The sequence below is a fragment of the Xiphias gladius genome, chromosome 11 (assembly GCF_016859285.1).
Source record: "Xiphias gladius isolate SHS-SW01 ecotype Sanya breed wild chromosome 11, ASM1685928v1, whole genome shotgun sequence".
Classification (NCBI taxonomy): Eukaryota; Metazoa; Chordata; class Actinopteri; order Istiophoriformes; family Xiphiidae; genus Xiphias; species Xiphias gladius.
Window position 1 is genome coordinate 25270786 of NC_053410.1, and position 20715 is coordinate 25291500.

The 20715-nt window shown below is 40.6% G+C and overlaps 1 protein-coding gene across 3 annotated transcripts in view; it reads left to right on the forward strand.

Moving 5' to 3' along the window:
- Nucleotides 1–12580, forward strand: part of fbxw4 (F-box and WD repeat domain containing 4) — a 57811-nt gene extending 45231 nt beyond the window's left edge. The window contains exons 6-8 of one of the 3 annotated variants that reach the window (XM_040140071.1): nucleotides 5552–5692; nucleotides 12059–12200; nucleotides 12381–12580. In XM_040140071.1, the coding sequence (XP_039996005.1) occupies nucleotides 5552–5692; nucleotides 12059–12200; nucleotides 12381–12515 (418 nt within the window). In that variant the 3' untranslated portion in view covers nucleotides 12516–12580. Of the gene's footprint in view, nucleotides 1–5551; nucleotides 5693–9862; nucleotides 9919–12058; nucleotides 12201–12380 lie in introns of those variants that run through there. The other 2 variants (XM_040140070.1, XM_040140072.1) reach the window with 2 other exon arrangements.
- Nucleotides 12581–20715: the final 8135 nt, after the last annotated feature.

Here is a 20715-nt window from a genome sequence, read left to right on the forward strand (position 1 = left end):
ATCTTACTCCATGGTACGGGCTGCAGTAACCTGTGTGGTCTTGATTTACACATAATAAAAGTCCTGTTTTTGGAAAGTAAAGCAGGAGAGCAAACAAAGAAGAAAAGAAAGAAAGAAACAAACACGTATGTGCATATTCACCGACTGACAAAAATGTCCTTGTCGATGTTAAAACCAAACCAACATCCTTGTCTACAGGCAAGTGAAGGGAACCTATCCATCCAACCTCTAAACCATGGTCAAGCCCTACACCCCAGTGCTATCTTAGCGCTCCTCCGCCCCTGGACAATTAGCCGCCCCATCACTCAGAGGAGCCTGTGGTTGCTCATTTCAGTTTAGGCTCTCCTGTGTTGTGATCCCACAGTGGTGGAATGAACTGTCCACAGAAGTAATTGCATATCTTTCACCACAAGCTGAAAACCACCTTTTCAAACTATACCAGGACACTTACTAATGTCTCATTTCCTCAAACAAACAAAAAAAAAAACTCCAAACAATTTTGGCTTTAGAACTTGACACATTATCTTTGTTTGGAAAGGATGCACTAACAATTTATGAATGTTCCTTTGGAGGTGGAATGCACTTATTGTAAGTCACTTTGGATGAAAGACTCTGCTACTTGAATGCAGTGGTCGTCATTTTACCGTTGGCCCTTGTTTCCAACTTGTATAATCGTGTGGCCAAAATTGTAAAATAGGAATTGTAATAAACTGGAATTACCCTTTCACAGATTGTCAGTGAAGTAGGTACATATGTAGAGTCGGGTTCAGATTATTTTGTCAGAGAATGTGGGATGTCTCTATTAGAAGTTAGTTTTTATATTTCTTTATTTATTGTAGGGAATCCGGATAGTTGTGGGGATATCATGCCCACTGTGGTGCTGACAGTCATGTGAGTGGCATTGTAGATCATTCATACAGTTCTTGTCCCTGTCTTCCCCTCCTCTCCTCTTTCAGCTATACCACCTGAGTGATGTCTTTTGCAGGTTGACTGTGTCCCACAAGGCCCTTTCCTGTCTGCCAGTGACCTTGGAACCTCCCACTTATCCAAATCTCATATGTTATCTCACCCTCAACAGCATGTCATGACAGTAAACCAGCCTCAGAAATGCTCTAGCACCTCTAGTGTGTTGATATCACGGACCAGAAAACTGTTTCTGTCCACAATAAACAGATAATACATATGAAAGGAAACATATTTCGTTAATGTTCCAAGTTCATTGTTTAACTTTGTTGTGCTAATGTATAGAATCTGAACAAATATACCTTATAACTAGGGGTGTCACAGTACATGTGCTTTCATCCCAGACTGTTCAATCCAGGATTTTTGGTTCCATATTCTATTTTGGGTACAGTATGCCCTTAAATAAGGTAAGTACAGATGAATTAGCCTGGTACACTCCCATTGATCTACATCTTCGCATGTCCAAAACAAAAATTCTAAAGTGCACTTTAGAAAGTTTTGACAGTAGGACTGTAAGTCAGGGTATCCCCTGAACAAACAACTTTCTAGTAGAGCAGGGGTTCCCAAACCTTTTCCAATCGAGACCAAAAGAGAAATTAGGTATCTCTGCGGGACACAAACTTTTAAAAATACATCGTAACGTGAGCAATCGCTGCTAACACTGACAAGAAATGCTAGCTAGCTAGCAACACACAAGTCACCAACTAACAGACACATGAAACAAACAATTCAAATGCTACACAAAAACATGAGTGACTTACTTTCCCGCTGTCAAATCACTGTCTCTTGAAAGTCTCTTTAAGCTCTCATTACTGAGCACTTCCCCACATAAAACACACTATGGCCTCTCCTCTGCATTTCAAATGGCTTTGGTGAAGCCAATGTTTAGAAACTCTGTGTATTTTTGTTTCGACATCATGCACACAATCAAGAGTGAGGGAGGGCGGGGGTCTATTCAGCACACAGCATCTGAGCTGAATAGATCAGCGTAGCCAAAAAGAATGCTCGTCTTTTTTGTTTAGGAAAATGAATTCACATATCATAGCCCTGTTATGTGTTTTACTCTACCAACTGGCATGCCTGATAAGAATGGCTCGGTGACCCATTCTGAGTCGCAACTCTAAGTTTGGGAAAGACAACATCTGACCTATCATTGAATCAGGTAAAACTTGCAAATAGAGTTTTGACTGAGTATTTATAACAGAATATGAAAAGCTTAAACTGCACACTGCAGGCTCTATAGCTCTATATTGTTTCATTAAAAAGTGACTATACCTGTCTTGATGGCTGTTTTTTATTTACTTCATACTTCAGCATACTGTATGTATGCTGATGATTGAGGATAATACCTTTACAGTAAGATATAGAGCTAATGAGACACAATTTAATGTATGCATTTTTCAAAATAAATGACAACATCCTCTGGGTTTTTTGTTTGTTTATTTTGTATTGGTTGGTTTTTTCCTTATCAAAAATGTTCTGACTTGTGACCCTGAAACTGAGGTACATAACGAACTACACCCCTACTTATAACATAATCCACATTAGTATGAAATTACTATATTTCACCTATTTGGGGTTGATATCTTCAACAGTATCTGACACAAGCCAACCTGTGATTTTTACAGTTTACAGTATCTGATGGTGTGTTCTTGTGAATACATCACTAACCCTATGAGGACAGACTGTGTGATGGTTATGACTCAGCCAGTCAGCTATGTTTTAGAGCCTCCCATGTGACACCTTTCAGTCAGGCATTGTCGAGGCCAGACTCAGGTATTTAACATTATGGACCCATAGGAGCACTGGAAAAGATGGTCAGATCAGAACATTGTGCCGCTGCTCACTAACAGATACAGTCATTTTGACAGATTATATGCTTACGCCTCCATCCTGTAATCACACGCGGCCCATAAAAGCCAGTGACCTACCAATTTGAGAATCCCTGCTGTTTTGCACTGTGCACCAGCTCATCGCATGGTGCTATTACTGAGTTTAAGATCCCTGCACAGATGTCATGTCCATTTTATGGAAGCCCAGCTTTTATTTTCTTCTCACATTCGGGTGTTTGTAACCTTTTCTTTTTTTTTTTAAGAAAAGTGTTAGATTGTAATCATCTTGTTTGAAGGATTTCATGGGCTAGGGTTATGAATTGATGATCTCTTTTTAGTTAGAGTGGTAGTGCTGTGATGGAGACATCATTATTTAGTTATGAATGAACAGGCTCGCATCTCTTTGGCTTGAATGAGTTTCTTTTTGTGTGGCATGTGCTAAGCTCCTTGGTTTTAGTGGTAAGGGGAAAATGAGGGGTCACTACCCCACGCAGACACAAACTCAGCCTCATCACAGACTCCCCATTGGCCCGGGCTTAGTCATGAGATCCTGGCAATGAGAGAGCTCTCACCCAATAAGGCGCCCTGTGGGGAAAGCCCTGGTCCAATAAGAAGGCCCCCTGGGGTAAGGCTGGGGGATTACCAGCCCGAGTCTGCGGATTGAGCTCCAGGGCGAGGGAGGGGGGCACGAGTCGAAGCACAGGGGTGCGCTGTCGCCAAGGCCAGCGGACTCCTTTAAATGGTTGCTACGGGGCAGGTATCAAACGTGCGAGAGTCGCACAGAGTCATGGTCATGGAGGGTATTAAATGGCAACAAAGAGACAGTTATTCTGCAATAATCCGCCCTGCTGAGTGCAAGTTATTCTCCAATAATCAAGAGGCGAGGCGCAAGCGGCACAGAGCTGTGATCACAAGAGCATGGTGCTACATGGAGCTGGACTCACACACACACAAACACACACACATACACACAGGTCACACCACATCAACCCAGACAAACTTTATTTATCACTTGTACATACACACAGTTTATGTGTCCCCAGTCCCACACTCAGAGCCATATTCACTAATTCAGACTCAGTGACACAGAGACAACACAGTGTGTCACCATCTGTACGCACGAACAGGAGGGAGCATATAATGATAAGTACAGGAATTTCAGCAATTTGACAATAACGTATATACTGTGACACTTTGATAGAGAATGATAGAGAATTATATCCACATTGGCCAGTCCTACATTAATATTTGTTCTAATTAGTGTGTGTTGATTAATTCACTTGATTCAAATTATTTATAAAGTGAAAAAAAAATTATGGATCCTAGTAGTTAAAAGGTGTACAAAGTAGGAATTTTCAAACAATAACATGAGCTGGGTTTATACTTGACACAAGGGGTTAATGAGAGTCCCACAGTAGCAACCTAGATTTAGCACAATACTAGAAGGATGACTAGATGGATGGATGGCTAGATGGAATTCAAACATGTTTTCAGTGGGTGTTGGCCTCTGTAATGATTCTGTCTGTGATTTTCATGGACAGGATCTCAAGTCACCCCCCCTTCATGGACAGGATCTCAAGTCACCCCCCCTTCATGGACAGGATCTCAAGACAGGATCTCAGGGGGGGGGTCCAATTTGGAGACATCAGAATTGCTTCTCTGCTCTTTGCAGATGATGTGGTTCTGTTGGCTTATCGGGCCATATCACAATCTAATTATACTACCCAAAGTAAATGTATCGACATTCTTTGTAGTTACTTTGATACGAGCATGTTCAGCCTTATCTCATTAATGAATATGGGACTATTCTGTGCAGTTGCCATACTCATGTTTTTTCATTCACTGTGACAGAGAGCAGGACTCACAGATAGCAGAAGGATTGCAGCTGAAGGGGTTTCACTAGATGTGTGGACCTGAAAAGCACCTTACTGAGCCTTTCTTCAATTTTCTTGTGCTGTACTCAATCACAGCAGTCTCCATTGCCATCTCAGACTTTCTGGAAGAAAACACAAGCAGCCCATGCTAACCAATCAAAGTTCTTGTTGTGCCCATGTGATCGCTCTGTAGCTACCTTTGCCCCGAGGTGGAGTTACATTTTTGAGGAGACATACATCAGCTCATGTGTTGCATATGGCAGCTACATGCACAAGCTCCATAGCAACACCATATCCCCTCAACCTACAGCTATAAATCTAGTCTGTCAATCATCATGACAGGGCCATATCATCCTCAGCAATCGATCATCTTATCTAACATTTGTTTGACCTCTATTACCCACAAAGAGCCTCACCAATTGAATAAAAAAAAATTTTAAGTTTAGGTTAAAGATATTCAAGGGGTGGGACAAATATACAAGGGCTTCAAGGCTCATTGATGAGGGACAAAACTAATCATCATCAATCCTGCCATTCAGCAGAGTGTCACACTGGGGGAAAAAAACACAGTGAAATAAATTTTAAATAAAGCCAAACTGCAGATTGAATATTTTAATGAAGTTGGAATTACATTTTGAAATAATAAACATTTTGATTTATGTCATTGAATATTGATTAATTTCTATAGATATACATTTCATCACTTATTTCACCGTCCATTCTTTAAAATAATTTTGTCACATTTATTTTTTCATTCTCAACATATCACACGTGATGAATTCACATGTAGGCATATGTGATTTTTGGACATGTTACATGTGAAAATACAAATTTCATATCTCCACTCTTTTCTTGTTCCTCCATCCTTCTCTCCTTCACCAGGTTGGAGTGTGTGTACAGTCTGGGCTCAGAGTTTCGTCGTGGGGCCGGTGTGTTGGACATGGTGTTTGAATCTCCATTCCAGCTCTTTACCTGCGGCTATGATACCTTCATTCGACTGTGGGACCTCCGACTCAGCCCAAGGTGCGCAACCATCTCTCTCTTGTTGAGTTCACCTTGAACAGTTGGATTTTGATTTTTTTGGATTTCATAAGACCATTAGTACACATTATCTTCTTTAAGTATGCAGCAATAAAATTATTTTAACCAGTGGTCCTAATACACTCTCAGCTAAAGTGTTTGCCAGTGAATGTTGGCTCTTTTGGTTAAATAGTGACACCTACAGTACTTCTTCCGTACAGTGCTTCACACTTTTACCACAATGTGCTAGAGACCAGAGCTGTTGTTGAGCTGTCCCCAGTATGTTCTCTGGGAATTCGGGGTCTTAGCAATTTTGGTGGTGTTTACAAATTTATATCTTAAAGACTTACACGTGGTGTTTTGTTTTGTTTTGGGGGGTTTTTTAATTTGTTTGTTATTTCTGAAGAACACTGTGAAAAAGTATAAATGTTTTAAAAATATTTGCTTGTGAGATGTTGTTGGCATTGCAATTTAAATTGAAGCACTTAGAGCAGTTGAAGTATAAGCATTTAGAAGGGGTTGAGGTGTCATTTGAAGTGCAATCAATGAAAGCATTTGAAATGTTAGCCTCTAGTTTAAGCCAGTAGGCAGCTGAATTGGCAGTTTGTATGTACATCGTGCGAATAGATTAAGAGGAGGAGCTGAAAGCAGATGAACTGTCAACTGATGCATAAGGTGTGAGAGCAGCTGAAATGTCAGGCAAAGTCTAAGCCATGAAAGCAGCTGAAATGTCATTTAAGGGTAAGTACTGAAAGTAGCGTAGTAAAGAGATGAAACTGATAGAAATGTTAGTTGAACTGCAAGAAATAAAAGCATGTAAAAGTGAAAGCAGGTGCATTTCACAGGCAGCAGTATTTCTGAAATGCTGTCTGCGCTGTGGCTTCATATCACAGATACTTAACCTCCAAAAACACGAACATTTATATTTATCATTGTAACTGACTTGCCAAATGGCAGGTTTTACATTTCAAGTTCCAGCCCTAATACTAGTATGCATGACCAATGTTTCTAATCTGAATCAATCCCACAGTGCCAGGTCAAAATTTTACTCTGATCCGATCGGAACATGAGGTCAACAGGTGGATTGGTGCTGCATCTGCAGTAATGTGGGTGTTGTACCAGACCATTGTAGTGAAGAGGAAGCTGAGGCGGAAGGTGGAGCTCTCAATTTACCAGTAAATCTACATTTCAACCCTGATCTGTGCTCATGAATGATGCTTTAGGGAATGATGAATGCAAAGAATGAGATCACAGATGAAAGTGACCAAAATGCATTTCCTCTCTAGGATGTCTTGACTGAACAGGGACGGGGTTTCAGACATCCATAGAAAGCTCGGAGTAGAGTCATTGCTCCTTCGAGTTGAAAGGAGCCAGCTGAGTTGGTTTGGGCATCTGATCAGGATACACCTATGTTCTGCCTCCATTTGGAGGTTTTCAGGGTACATCCAACTGGTAGGAGACCCTGGGGTAGACCCAGAACACACTGAAGAAATTATATATCTCATCTGACCAGGGAATGCTTCAGGACCCTCAAGGAGGAGCCGGAAAACTGGGGAGAGGGACATCTGGGCTAACTTGCTTAACCTTCTGCCACTGCAACCTGGCCCTGTATAAGCAGCAGAAAATGGATGGATGGAAAATACTTAAAACTCTTTAACATAGTTGGAGCTTGAATATCAGTTTTAAACATGACTGTAGCAGTGGTACCATCGTATGGTGCCACACACTCATTTAATGACCAGGACACTTTGGAGTACAAAACGTCTCCAAGCCCTCTCTCACCACAGCCAGGAAACCAACTACAGTGCACCTCTCCTCTGTCACCAAACAAATGTTCATTTCAGACGCTGAATCCAAAAAGGAAGCACAAATAGCAACAGATGTACTTTTGCTGTACAGCATTTTCCAGCAGTCTTTTAGTTGTTGCAGTGGTCTCCAGTGTTCCACAAAACAACTCATATTGTAGTAAAATGAGTTGCTCATGAGTTTATTTACTATTTCTTTTAATTTTTAATGTGGTCAACATAAGATAATTGATAATATGATATGATCATATTATTACAATATGCATTCATTAATAATCTATAAAACATATTGAATTATCACCCAGTCCTATAGTATGTAAATGCACTTGGGAATTATTATGGCTATTTAATATCCATACTTTTCAGGCATAGACAGAAATTACACAATGTTCAGTCATGACAGTTGATTTAAAGTTATGGAAATCTATTAGTCCTCAGTATTGTTTTCTTGTCAGGATGGAAAGGCTGGGGTAAAAGCATAGTGTAAAAATCCTTCCATACTACTTCTTTTCTTTCCACCAGTGTGAGCATGGGGAAATAACCAGCAGCTGTGTATGGTGTCCATATTAATGCAGCAGCCCTCACTTCAGTATATGCCGACAGGGTAACTAACATGATCGGGGAGGCCAGCATTTATTTAGGACAGCAGGGGTTAGTCGGGTTTCAGGCTGTATTTCAGGGGGATCACTCAAGTAAGACAAATCAGATGTGATTGGCAGATTGCTCTGGGGACTTTGAAAGGGGTTTGGTTGGGGTGAGGGTTGGCAGAGGGGGGTCCCTCTTTAGATATCAATAATTTATACGGTCAAACCAACCTCAAACGGCTCCCAGAGTCATCCAGGAGGTTCGGGTTGTCTGGAGGTGGGGCTCACCACCAAAGACAAATGCACTGTGATAGACTGTGATAGATAAATCAAATGCAGAGTCTGAATAGTCCCATGGTGCTGAATAGATCTAATGAATGATCAGTTTGATTGTGAACTCTTTTTTTAAGAACAACAATTCAGTAACAGTTGGAGTGGGTGATATAGATAAAATCCTCTATCACAATATATGTAATTTTATATTGGGATATCAGTATAATTTGCTACGTTGTGATATGATATAATGTTCAAAATGTGCCTGTCGGTAGGGGCTGATTGCTTGACTTGCATTAATCCAGTTTGCAGCTTTCTTGAGAGCATCATCCAAACAACTTCACTCTCAACACTGCATTTCCTTGGTACCCGAGCGATACACCTGCCATGACATAGTTGTGTCCCCTAGTAATGCTAGAGTAAACGCGTCATTTCTGGAGTTGGCTGCTCCGCTCCACTCCGATAGTGTCTGGGTGAAAGCGTAGAAAGTGTCGTCACAGTTGAGTTCCGCCTTTCTTGAAGGCATGTGCGTGCTGTAAATTGTCCGGGTGCTGCCCTATCTTCTTAGTGTACTTCTGCCTCTTTCTTCACATCAAGTAACATTTAAAAAAAGTGATGTTTGATGCTCTCTGGAGAACCGCTCCTCCAAAAAACTTCACAGTCAACACCGCACTGCATTTATTGACACCTGAATCATACTGTGACTAGATGATGTTATCATGTTATTGATTAAAATTACTGATGTCCAAATGGAGGTTTCCAATTAAGTTTTTGTTTAACACATAAGGAGCTTTGACTCATGTATTGCATTACATTGAAACAAGTTGTATTTTCTATTTATTTTTTTCATGCAGTTGCCATATTGTGATATATATCAGAAAATATCCTTATTAATATCATGAAATAAGATGAATTTGAATGAATAGTGTGTATGTATGTGTGTGTGTGTGTGTGTGTGTCTGGCAGGCGGGTGGGCGGTGGTGGTGGTGTAAGAGTGAGGGGAAGTATTTTGGGATAAGTATTTTCTGCCAATAGACATCGATCCTCCATTAAAGCAGCCTCATCAATAAGTGATGGCGAGACACCAGGGGCAGACAATGGGGTAGAGGAGATGTCTGGAGGCTCTCTCTCTCTCTAGCTCGCACACACATACACAGATAATACATACACTCTAAATTTAGCAAACTTCTATGGTTAAAGTTACCCATTGTCACTGCATCCTTGAAGTGAAAAATACAAACACTACAAAGCTACAAAAGTCCCCGATATACATTTCACCAATTTACAAACACACACACACACAAACTTCCTCGTTCACCATAGTATAGGGTTTTCCTGTAAACAAGAGATTCAGCATTGTCTCCAAACCTTCACTACACACACAGAAATATAATCTCACCTGAATTCAGATTGTTTCACAATTTTCAGTTGTTTTTATTTCAGTAATTTCAGTTGGAAGATTTTACATTTGTATAATTTTGGCAATTAACCTATTTTCCCCAATGTCTCAGATTCAGAAAGACTACTGGAGATTTTTGTTACTGGTTGGAATCATGATGCTTTGAAGGTATGTTAGGAAGTCGGACCAACATGTATAACTGTATTTCATGATCAGATTTCCTATAATTTCCTAAAAAGGCATTGCTATAAATCTGTATATTCATAGGAAGGTTCCATAAAATACCTATGTAATTTGGTTTTATTATAGGTAAATTGGAAACACAGTTCAATTGTTTTTGTCAATGCATTGACTCCAAGTAATTACTAATGTAACCTAGTTACCAAAAATAAATGTGTAATTAATGAATATTCACTTGGGTTTAAATGGATCACTTAAATCAAGAAAATTCCCCTGAAAATAATCAACTGCCTGTAAAGAAAACACAACCAAAATCAAATAACTGTCACAGACTTCAGAGAGTCATTGACTCCAAAAAATATTAAATATGATTTCTTTTTTTAAAATGTATCTTCATTTTTCAATTGCATTTTGGTCCCTTACAATTGGGGGACTATGTATCTATAAAAATGGGGTGCATGTTTAAGACCCAAAGGTACAACTCCAGCCGGGTACCTGTGTTGCATGTCATCCCCTTCTCCCTCTCCAATGTTTTCTGTCTATTGATTGGTTTCTGTCGTTGTTTTTTAATACTTTTTTCTGGCATTCTGCCTTTATTTGACAGTCAGTCTAGAGGGAGACAGGAAACATTAGGCAAGAGAGGGATATGACATGCAACAAAGGTCCCCAGCCGGGAGTCCAACCATGGACATTGCAGTTATATGGTATGCACCTTAACCATTAGGCTAGGACATGAAAGAATTACATCATACACAAACCTACAGCCATACAACAATCTTTGATGCTTGGGTTAATCACACCCAAGAGACTCATTTTAACCAATTGGAAATTCTCTCCACACCCAGGTTTTCAAAGGTGGACAGCTGAAATGGTTTCGATCATAGAAAAATTGAGGTTCTCAAGAACCAGTGCCCTGAAACAAATTATTTGCGGCCCATTCCTTGCCCACCTGGACATCCCCCAAATTTTAACTAATGATAATAATAATACATTTTATTTATAAAAGGCTTTTCAAGATACTCAAAGATGCTTTACACGAAAGAGAAATACCAAATAATATAAAACAAACTAAAAGCATAAGAACACACTAAAAGTACATAAGTAGCTGGGGATATTAAATCAGATATCTAAAACGGTTCTAAAAAGGTTTTGAGTAGTTTTTTGAATGTGGTCTAGTTGGTATAGTCTCAAATGTATTTTGGGAGAGAGTTCCAGAGGGTGGAGGCAGCAACGGAGAAAAAGCACAGTCCCCCCAGGCCCGGTGCTTGGTCCTGAATTGTGGAGATTAGAGGTTGGCATCTGATGAACGGAGACTGCGGGAAGGCGTTTGGGGGTAGAGAAGGTCAGAGAGGTAGGAGGGGCCTGGTTTTGGAGGGTTTTGTGAGTAATGAGAAGGAGTTTAGATCGGATGCGCTGTGAGACAGGAAGTCAGTGAAGGTTCTTGAGGACAGAGGTGATATGGTCACGGGGACGGGAGTTAGTGCTGTAGATATTGTCTGTTTTTATTTGGAAGAATGACAGAATGTCTAAACTTGTGAATTTGGCTTCTTCAGGCTCACTGTGCAGCACTTTCACTGTAAACTAGCTTGGCAGCCCCACTTTGCTTTGCATTGTTAGTGTTTGGTTTGTTCAGTTGTACTGGTGGTGTATGATGTAATTTTGTCATGCCCTTTGCCTTGTTCACCTTCAAAATAATGCAGACAGTTGGCACTTGAACATCAAGGTCACTGTTTCATTTGACTTCCAATGTGGAGGAGCGCAGAGTTAACAGAATTAAAAATGTTTCCCTGTTTAATAATTGTGGTCTGTACGGTACACAAATCACAAGGACTAGTTGAGTCAGACAAACACTCCAAAATACATTCCTGTGTTTTGAGAAGAGCTGCTGCATGTACAGGACAGACATCCATTAAATGAACTCACAACATTCCTTTACTCTGCAACAAAGCATCCAGTATGTCCGTGAAGATTCTTCCAGGAAAGAAGTTGCCTTTGACTTAGCACTTTTACACATCTCTTCCATACATCTTAGTCAGACATTATGTGTTCCTGCTCCAACAAAAAAACAAACCAAAAACAAAGATCCTGTTCATCTCAGCACGTGTGTAAACTCTCCCATCCTTTCCAGGAATTGTGTGATGGAGTGGGAGGAGCCTCATGACAGCGCTCTGTACTGCATCCAGACCGACGGAAATCACATGATAGCCAGCGGCTCCTCGTACTACGGTGTTGTACGACTCTGGGACAAACGGCAGACTGAATGCCTGCAGGTGTGCGCAGTCCGTACTCAGGATGAAGCAAATGACTATGATATGTGCAGTTTAAATTAGGCACAGTACCTCACGTTTAAAAAAACAAATTTAACATATCATTTTATGAGCTGAATGCCACATGTTAAACAATAATGTAATGACGTTGCAATGTGATTTTGTGTTTTGTTTGTTTTGCAGTTCTTCCAGCTGAGCTCAGACCCAGTGAGCAGCCCAGTGTACTGCCTGAGGTTCAGCAGCACTCACCTGTACGCAGCTCTTGCCACCGCCCTGCACTCACTGGACTTTAGACAGAACCCCGTCTATATCAGATGATACGAACACAAAAACAAAGTTCTAATTTATCAGTTCAATAAAGCTTTCTATTTTCACAATAAATGTTTTCACATTTTGAAAAGAACAGAATTAGGTTTGTCAGTTTGTGCACTGCTTTTGTTTTTGGAAGAACTGAAACTATGTGTTTAAAGGGGCACTCTAATGATAAAGTATTCCATAAAGTAGGGGGACTCATAAGAGACAGATAGTCGTCAAAATCAAAGTAGCAGAGGCCAAGATACAATGAATTTTGGTCCCTGGTGTCATTTGAGCTCCAGAAACACTGGATCCTACATTTCCCATGCACAACTGGATAGCATCTTTCACTGGCCCACGTCTTTCAGACTTCATACCCCTTGTTTTTAACACAGGCTTTCTGTTAGAAATTTGTAACCCTGACGACTGCTATGACATCTGCAGCAGCAAAATATATGATAAACCCAGAGTCCAACTGTCATATCCAAGCTACCTGCTGCTCCACTAACTTGTTTAACTTCAGTCGATATCTCAGTGAGAGTTCTTCTGTTTCTCTGAAAAATGAGACATGTTCCTAGGGTTTACTTGCCATATGCCAGATAAATGAGCATCTCCAGACTTTGTTTTCCCTCCATTAAAAAACTACAGCTTCAGTTTGCATTATTACAAATATCAATGTGACTCTTGAGTAGCATTTTCATCTGGGTTGATGATGACTGTGGACAGAGAGAAACTGTTACACCCTTTGAAAGTGACCTGGACAGAACTAATTTGTTGGACACGAGAAGCATGCCGGAGCCTGCAGGTAGAGGGCTAATCCATTCGCTTGAGGCACTGTGAGCACAAATGCACAACGTGTAAAAATCATGAGCACACCCTGTCTGCGATGGCCTCTGAATAAGTCCCAGCAAGGAAAACACAGCTCTTTCTTCCACAATATTTTGGAGTGGCTCCCTAGATCCAGCCAAAGCCTTTGAAGGGATTAAGGCACATTAGCCTCATGACAAACCCGTCTCATCACTGTGGAAACACACTGTTTGGGTTTACATACATTTGACCCTTGCACCTGAGATCACACAACAGAGGGGATTGGAGTGTTTGACCCCCAAATCCACTTTGTACAATGTTAGGATCCACTTGATCGACAGAGATCAAATCTACATGATCTCACATCTGGATCATCAAACCACACATAAAGTGCATCTGGTGTTTTACACACAGGAACAGGACAATTGCAGGTCATGTCCTAGGAGTGTATGGATTATGGAGCATGGATATGCATATGTGGTTTGGTGGTCAATAATACCCCATTTACACCCGACAAGATGCAATCGGTATCTGGATAGGTTATCTGGATAAGGGAAAATATATGGTAATGCAGGTGTAACTGCACGCAGAACGCATTGGGACTAGAATGCAATTAGATCGGCCAGACCACATTTGGAGGTGGACAACAAAACAGCATTTTAATACCAAGTGTAAGGGCAGAGATCCACATCCAGATAATGATACAGATTACAATACCTGCTGAAAATAGGGCCTTGAAGTGGAAAGGGGTGAAGAACCAAACTGATCAGGACTGCAGCAGTATATTTAGTTGAAGTAGCAGCAGCAGCAGTCCCTGTGATAACAGTAGGGTTGTTAATAATAATAACTTGGTTTTAATGAAAAATCTGTGTAACATTATTTTTGAAAGGTATTAATGAAATGAAATCCAATCTTCAGGAATTTTTGATTATCACTCTACAATGCCTTGGTAATCTTCTGATCTCATCATTCCTTTGAAACATTCAATACCTCCAGTACCAGATGCACCAAAGCAGCCCCAGCATGACTGAACCTCAGCCATGTTTTACTGAAGGTAGGGTGTTCTTTCCCTTATGGGCTTCATTTCATCACCTATAAACAAACTGATGCACTGCATTCCCAAAGAGCTCTACTTTGGTTTCATCCGTCCATACTACATTATCCCAGAGAGACTGTGGCTTATCTATGAAAGTTTTTACAAACAATTAGCCTTTTGTGCTTTTCTTTCAATAGAGATGTCCTTCTTGGCCTTCGCCCATGGAGCCCTACTTGGTTTAGTGTGTGGGGTATGGTTTGGGCTGGAACCACCACTCCAGATTGCTGCAGGTCAGCCTGAAGCTCTTTAGATGTCTTGCGTGGTGTTTTTTCTGCATTTGGCACGGAACACAGATCGCAGCTTTCTCCCATTGAGTTTATTCTCACGTCCTGGAAGCATTCTTCAGTAATTTTGGACATTATATTAAATATTCTGGCAAAATTGCTTAATTAACATTTATTTCTGAAGATATTCTGTATTCTGTACTTAAAATTCAGGGGTGCCAATTATTTCAACCAGGACTGTAACAGTTTCCAATACTCTATAGCTATAGACATATTTTGGTCAATACTAAAAATGTATTGGGGTTCAATACCCAGCCCTAGTAAAAATATAATAATATAGAAATGTAACACTTTCAGTTTGAACTCCAAATAAAGTGGTTTAGATAATCTAAATAAACTGTTGGTTTTTTTCTAACCTGTGTGATAGTCTGATTCATTTCTTGGTAGCAATGTTACTATGTTCCCAGATGTCAGAAAAGACTTTGGTGAGTAAAATGTTATCATAGAACTGATTGATGCAACTAAGAAAATAAGATTTCAGTTGTAATAAAGTAGACTTATTCTTTGAGTTGCTGTGTAATCACAGCATTCACATTCAAGGTGAGTGAGTTTGTGAGTGTAATTCCACCACATTCGAAGTCATAAGCCCAAAATGGATAGTGGTGTGAAAAGCCGGCCGACATGGAGAAGAGGGAGACACAATATTATTTAAAAACAGGGATAACGGTGCAATTTTTTCCTAGATGACATTCATAGTGTTGACATCACTTGTTCACATTAAAAATGTCACAAATAGTTGTGTAAGAAATTAAAAAAGAGAGCTAGAGAGAGTACAATGCCTGGTTCCTGTCTCACCTTCACACAGTGGACCAATCGTGGTATAAAGTGGGTGTGAATGTCAAATCATGGTCAGACACAGACACCCGTATCTGACGTCCGAAAGAGATGGGGGGGGGGGATCTTCTGTCGCTATCCGACCATCTGACAAGCAGTTTGAACAGAGTATAAATCACGCTTAACAGCATAAGCAGGAGAGACATACAGTAGAGCTATAATAAGGCTGTGAGACAGTTTGTGTTTATGTGTTGCTTTACCAGCCACACATGTCCCTGGGTTTCTGCTGTGAGTCTGAGTCGTGACCCTCCCTGCTGGCCATTAATGGCATATATTAGATCATATGCTGTCCATTAACTAATATGCCAGGGCCACATAAGAGGAATGGCCAGGGTGCGTACAGACATTGCACACCCATGCAGGAGATGTGACCCCTGGGGACTTATGACAGTTGAATTAATCATAGAGTCTGGGGGTGGGGGCAGTCTCCACAACAAAACACCTCACACCAGTTTTTCTGGGTGGAGGATTTTGTTAAACAAAATAAGTGGTTAGTTCTTTAGCCAGGGCTAATAATTTGAGGACAAAAGTTTTCAGTTAAAAACAATGAACATCTTAAAATTATAACTTTGTAGCTCTCAGTAATAGCGTTAGTAGCTGCAACAGCAGAAACAGTACTGGTGTGGCCAGGATTGCACTGCAGATACTGAGTGATTCATAAAATGTGATGCAGTAAAGAATGTTTAAAATCCTACTGAGTACTGATGGTCTAGTGCTTGTGATTGCACTGTCCCTGGTTCAGATCTGGCTGGGCATCTCTCTTCCCTCACTTTCTGTCGCCTCTCTACACCTTCAAATAAAGGTAAAAGTGGCCTCAGGCTCTCCAGTCGGGGGGAGATCTCCTGAGCCATTTTTGTATAGGGTGGGAAAAAGCAGCATCCAAGGGTCATTAAGTACAAAGCTTAGATTTAAGTCGATACAAACCATGTACCATCAAAGTCTGCTTTCTCCCTCACTGACTGCAACAGAGGCTCGTAGTGAAACTGCAACTTCTGGGTTCTGTTCCAAAAGTAAGATAAACCTCATTTAAAATCCCAATGATATTTGCAACTGCGCAAATAATTAAACATCTTTCCTGTTTCGTTTAAAAATACTTAACGTCATGCTTTAATCAATATTTCTGTGTTGGGAGCCTGGAACAACCACCAGATCCCTTTAAGTTCTAGACTTTTGCAGGCTAAATGTCGCGGCTCGAAGGAGGACGCGAGTCTATGAGCAAGAGGGCATTTTTAAAAATGTCTTAAACAGCGGAGGACTGAATGGTCCAAACGTTTTGAGGACAGCAGACAGCACAGCTAAAAAGTTGGAAAATTCGACTTTAGCAGAAAGTGTTTGTGAATATCATGGATAACAATGAATAAAAGTTATGATGATGTACTGTAAGCACTCAAGCTACCACACTGGTAAATGTTGATGGGAGCTGTAGTCTTTTTGTATGCTGAAAAATATACGTTGTTGCTTTAGTGGGTGCTATTTTGTCCTACGATATGGACAGTAACCCCAAGACCACTCTATCAGTTTCTCATACTGATGGAGAGATTGTGTTAGTTATAGAAGCTAGCGGAACAGACGTTGGCCTGGACTTCAGCTCTCTATGCTTCTCAGCAGCAGTACACTCACTCACTCCCCCGCAACTGGTGCAAAGAGCTATATAACAGCAATACAAATTATTAAGACACTAATCCTATATATCTTCCATCGTTGTCACTTGAAACCCGCCTAACATCGTTTCTTCGACCTTCCGTGTCAGTAAGAAGATGTCTTTCTATTTTTAGCTCCTCTTAACAAATTTCATGAGCAAGTGACCAAATGATCGAGTTGCAGGATATAACACTGCTGGAGTGGGTGTGATACGAAAGCAATATAGACATTATTGATTGTATTTAGATGACATTGAATGAACTGTCTTGCTTCAAAGTTAAAAACCTGCGCTCAAGCTGCTGATGGACATTAGCTCATGATGATGATCTGCCTTATTTGATCTTATTAGTCTTATTTTAGTCAAAGGGTCTCTTTACCAGATGAAGCACACTGCTGCTCATGCAGCTGCTAATCCAGACACACACAATGCAGTTCTGTTACAGAATCGCCAGAAAGACTCCTACTGTCATACACACACACACACGCGCGCACACACACAAACACACACAAACACACACACACACACACACACACACACACACACACACACACACACACATACACACACACACAGCCTCGTTCCAGTATCCCCATGGGGACACTCATTGACATAATGCATTCCCTGGCCCCTTACCCTGACCTTAACCATCACAAATAAATGCCTAACCCCAACCCATACTGTAACCTTAACCTAAACCTGATTCTAACCTGAACCTTAAAACCAAGTCTGAACCCTCAAAAAGCAGTCTCTAGCCATGGGGACCTCAATTTTTGTGCCCATATTGACACAAGTCTCAATGGGTTAGTTTGAATTCAGTTAAAGTCCCCACTGGGATATAAGAACAAGCATAAACACACACACATGCACACACAAACACATTCTGACACGCACACAGCAATGAACTTTGTTCTTTTCTAAGTGGAGGAAATATTCAAAAAGCCTTTACACTAACATTGGACACTGAAACATGCATGCCAACATGCAGAAGAGAAATAATTTGGTTTTGAAAACCAAAACCAAACTGCTAGTCCTAGAGACTAGTGATCCTGTAGACTAGTTGTCCTATAGGCCACTCCTCTGTGGGTAGGTATCACTTTTAAAATGAATACGTTATGAGTTAAACTGTAGTTGGAGGTGGATGAGTGAGTGGCTGATAGTAGACGTTTGGGTATCATTATCAGTCAGTGGTAGTGAGCGATGTGTTTTCTTGTCTGCACATGTCTTTCCTCGTCTGTAGTGTCACTCAGGTTTTGGGTGTTTAGACCACCGTAGGAGAAAAAAAAGCTTCCTGTCTTGCCCTCTTATCCCTGATACCCATGTCTTGAGTGCCACCATCCATTTCAGAAGGTGCTACATCATGTGGCACAAAGCCGCTGTCGAGCATCAGGCCTGTGAAACATGCCATACTGTTCATCCAAACACTTAAAACAAGTCTGGCTTTTAAAGGACTTATGCCGCTGCAACTGTTTTGCCTCTCTTTAATTTCTCTCCTTTCCAAACACCTTGTCGATTATTTTATGCCCACTGGAACATTGTCGAGCACATTACCTAACTTTGGAAATTAAGATGAGTGCAAGCCACAAGCCAAAAATATGAAACGCATATATAATGTGTCAGCTTCAAATTTGGTTGGATATTGCAACTTTTACAAGGATAAGTAAATAAAAGTGATTACGGCTATTTTAATTTATGACATTTTGGTCTACACAATCTTCATCAGATACACAAACAAATATTGTAATTATACCTTCGTATCCAACACCAGCTCTATATGTTTGGCAACTATAGTCATTTAAGTTTAGATAAACAGCTACAGTTAATAAAAAGGCAGATGTTGACTACAGGTCTTTGATTAAACAGGAATTCTAGTCTCCAGTATGAGGAGCTGCTCCTCCTCCTTTGTAGGCAATCAGAAAATACTACCCACAGAGCATAGAAGTTTCAGCTAGCCAGGAACTATGGCCCAGGAACTAAATTTAGGCCCTGGCTCCTCAGGGCAGTCAAGTTCCTGAGTTCCTATAGGAAGTTCCTGTTCCCCTTGGAAAGTTCCTGCAGTGGAAATTGGCTAGTAGTTGTTGGATCTAATCAGAAATCCATAAAAATGTACATCAGTTTGGTGGGTGAAACACCTTGAGAAAATACACACATTGCCATCCAGGTAATTCAGTAGTTTCATTTTTAAAAAATCTATAAAACAATTCACCTTCCAAAAAATGAGAAAGAGGCAAAGGAAGGACAAAGGACAAATATTTATGATAACTGGGAATCTTAGCTATTTCAACATGCATAAAGAGAGCATTCTGGTAGTCCTTTTTTTTTAATTACAGGACTGTAGAATGCCCGAAATAATCTTGGTAATGATCTAACCAGACGACTAAGTGAGTACCTGAATTCTGAATTCTGAATTTGCCCTAAACAACAAATATTAATATTATACAAAGCGACAACAGATGATAAAAGCACATGTTATATGACCAAACAAGTCCTCCAAATTAGATGAGAAAATACCTTATTTTTCCATGTTCTCCGGAGCGACACAAAGAAGTATTTTCTGATCTGACGTCTCTATCAGAAGGACTACATCATCTGTCTATGTCTTCAAAACTGTTGGAAAATAAATCAGCTTGTGTAAACCAACCTCAGAGGAACACCTTCAGGTTTCTGCATCCCACACTGGAATCTACCGTGATGTACGGGTTGTCAGATGAATGAATGCATTTAAAAGTTTCCAGTTTTTTAACTGTTAGTCAGAGGAGGCAGCATTCAAATCAAACATATCCCTGCAGACATTTGAGTGGACTAAATGTGCTGGCACTGGATGCTGTTTGTGCAGCAGCTGCAAAAGGTCAACGCTAAACAGGACATCTAGCAACAGATAAATCTACAGCCGGCCAAATGAGACTGGGCACAGTCACTGTGGAAAGTATACAAAAATCATGGCAGAGACAGGGAGATTGTGGTACACAATACACACACACACACACAAATTATATATATATATATATATATATATATATATATATATATATATATATACATATGTACATGTACATTTGAACTTTCGACAGAGCCAGGCTAGCTGTCTGCGTCTGCTTCCAGTCTTTATGCAAAGATAGACTAACCACGTCCTGGCTCCAGCTCTATCCTGAACACAGACATGAGATTAATCATCTTCTCATCTCACTTTTAATGAGTAATGAGTGGAAGACATTCTCTCCATGTTCTTCTGTCCTGCAAAAAATGTTTAAAACACTCAAGAGGGTCACTGTCAGGGACCCCTGAGAGTTCCTCAACCCTACTCTGGTCACCACTCGGTTAACCCTCACCTCTGAGGTTGAGCCTTCAGTGGGATTTTCCACAGTGTCAGTTCAGAATGCTGCTCCCGCCAGCCTGAACAAACACAGAGTAACCACTGTAGGCACCTGTCACACATGGAAATCCACCATCCTGTGACTCATTCCCTTTCACACAATGGCTAACCTGTAATTTACCCCCAGCACTTAACAAGACCCTCACGGTAACATGAGGAGATGTGAAGAATCAACCGCTGTTTTCTTTGGC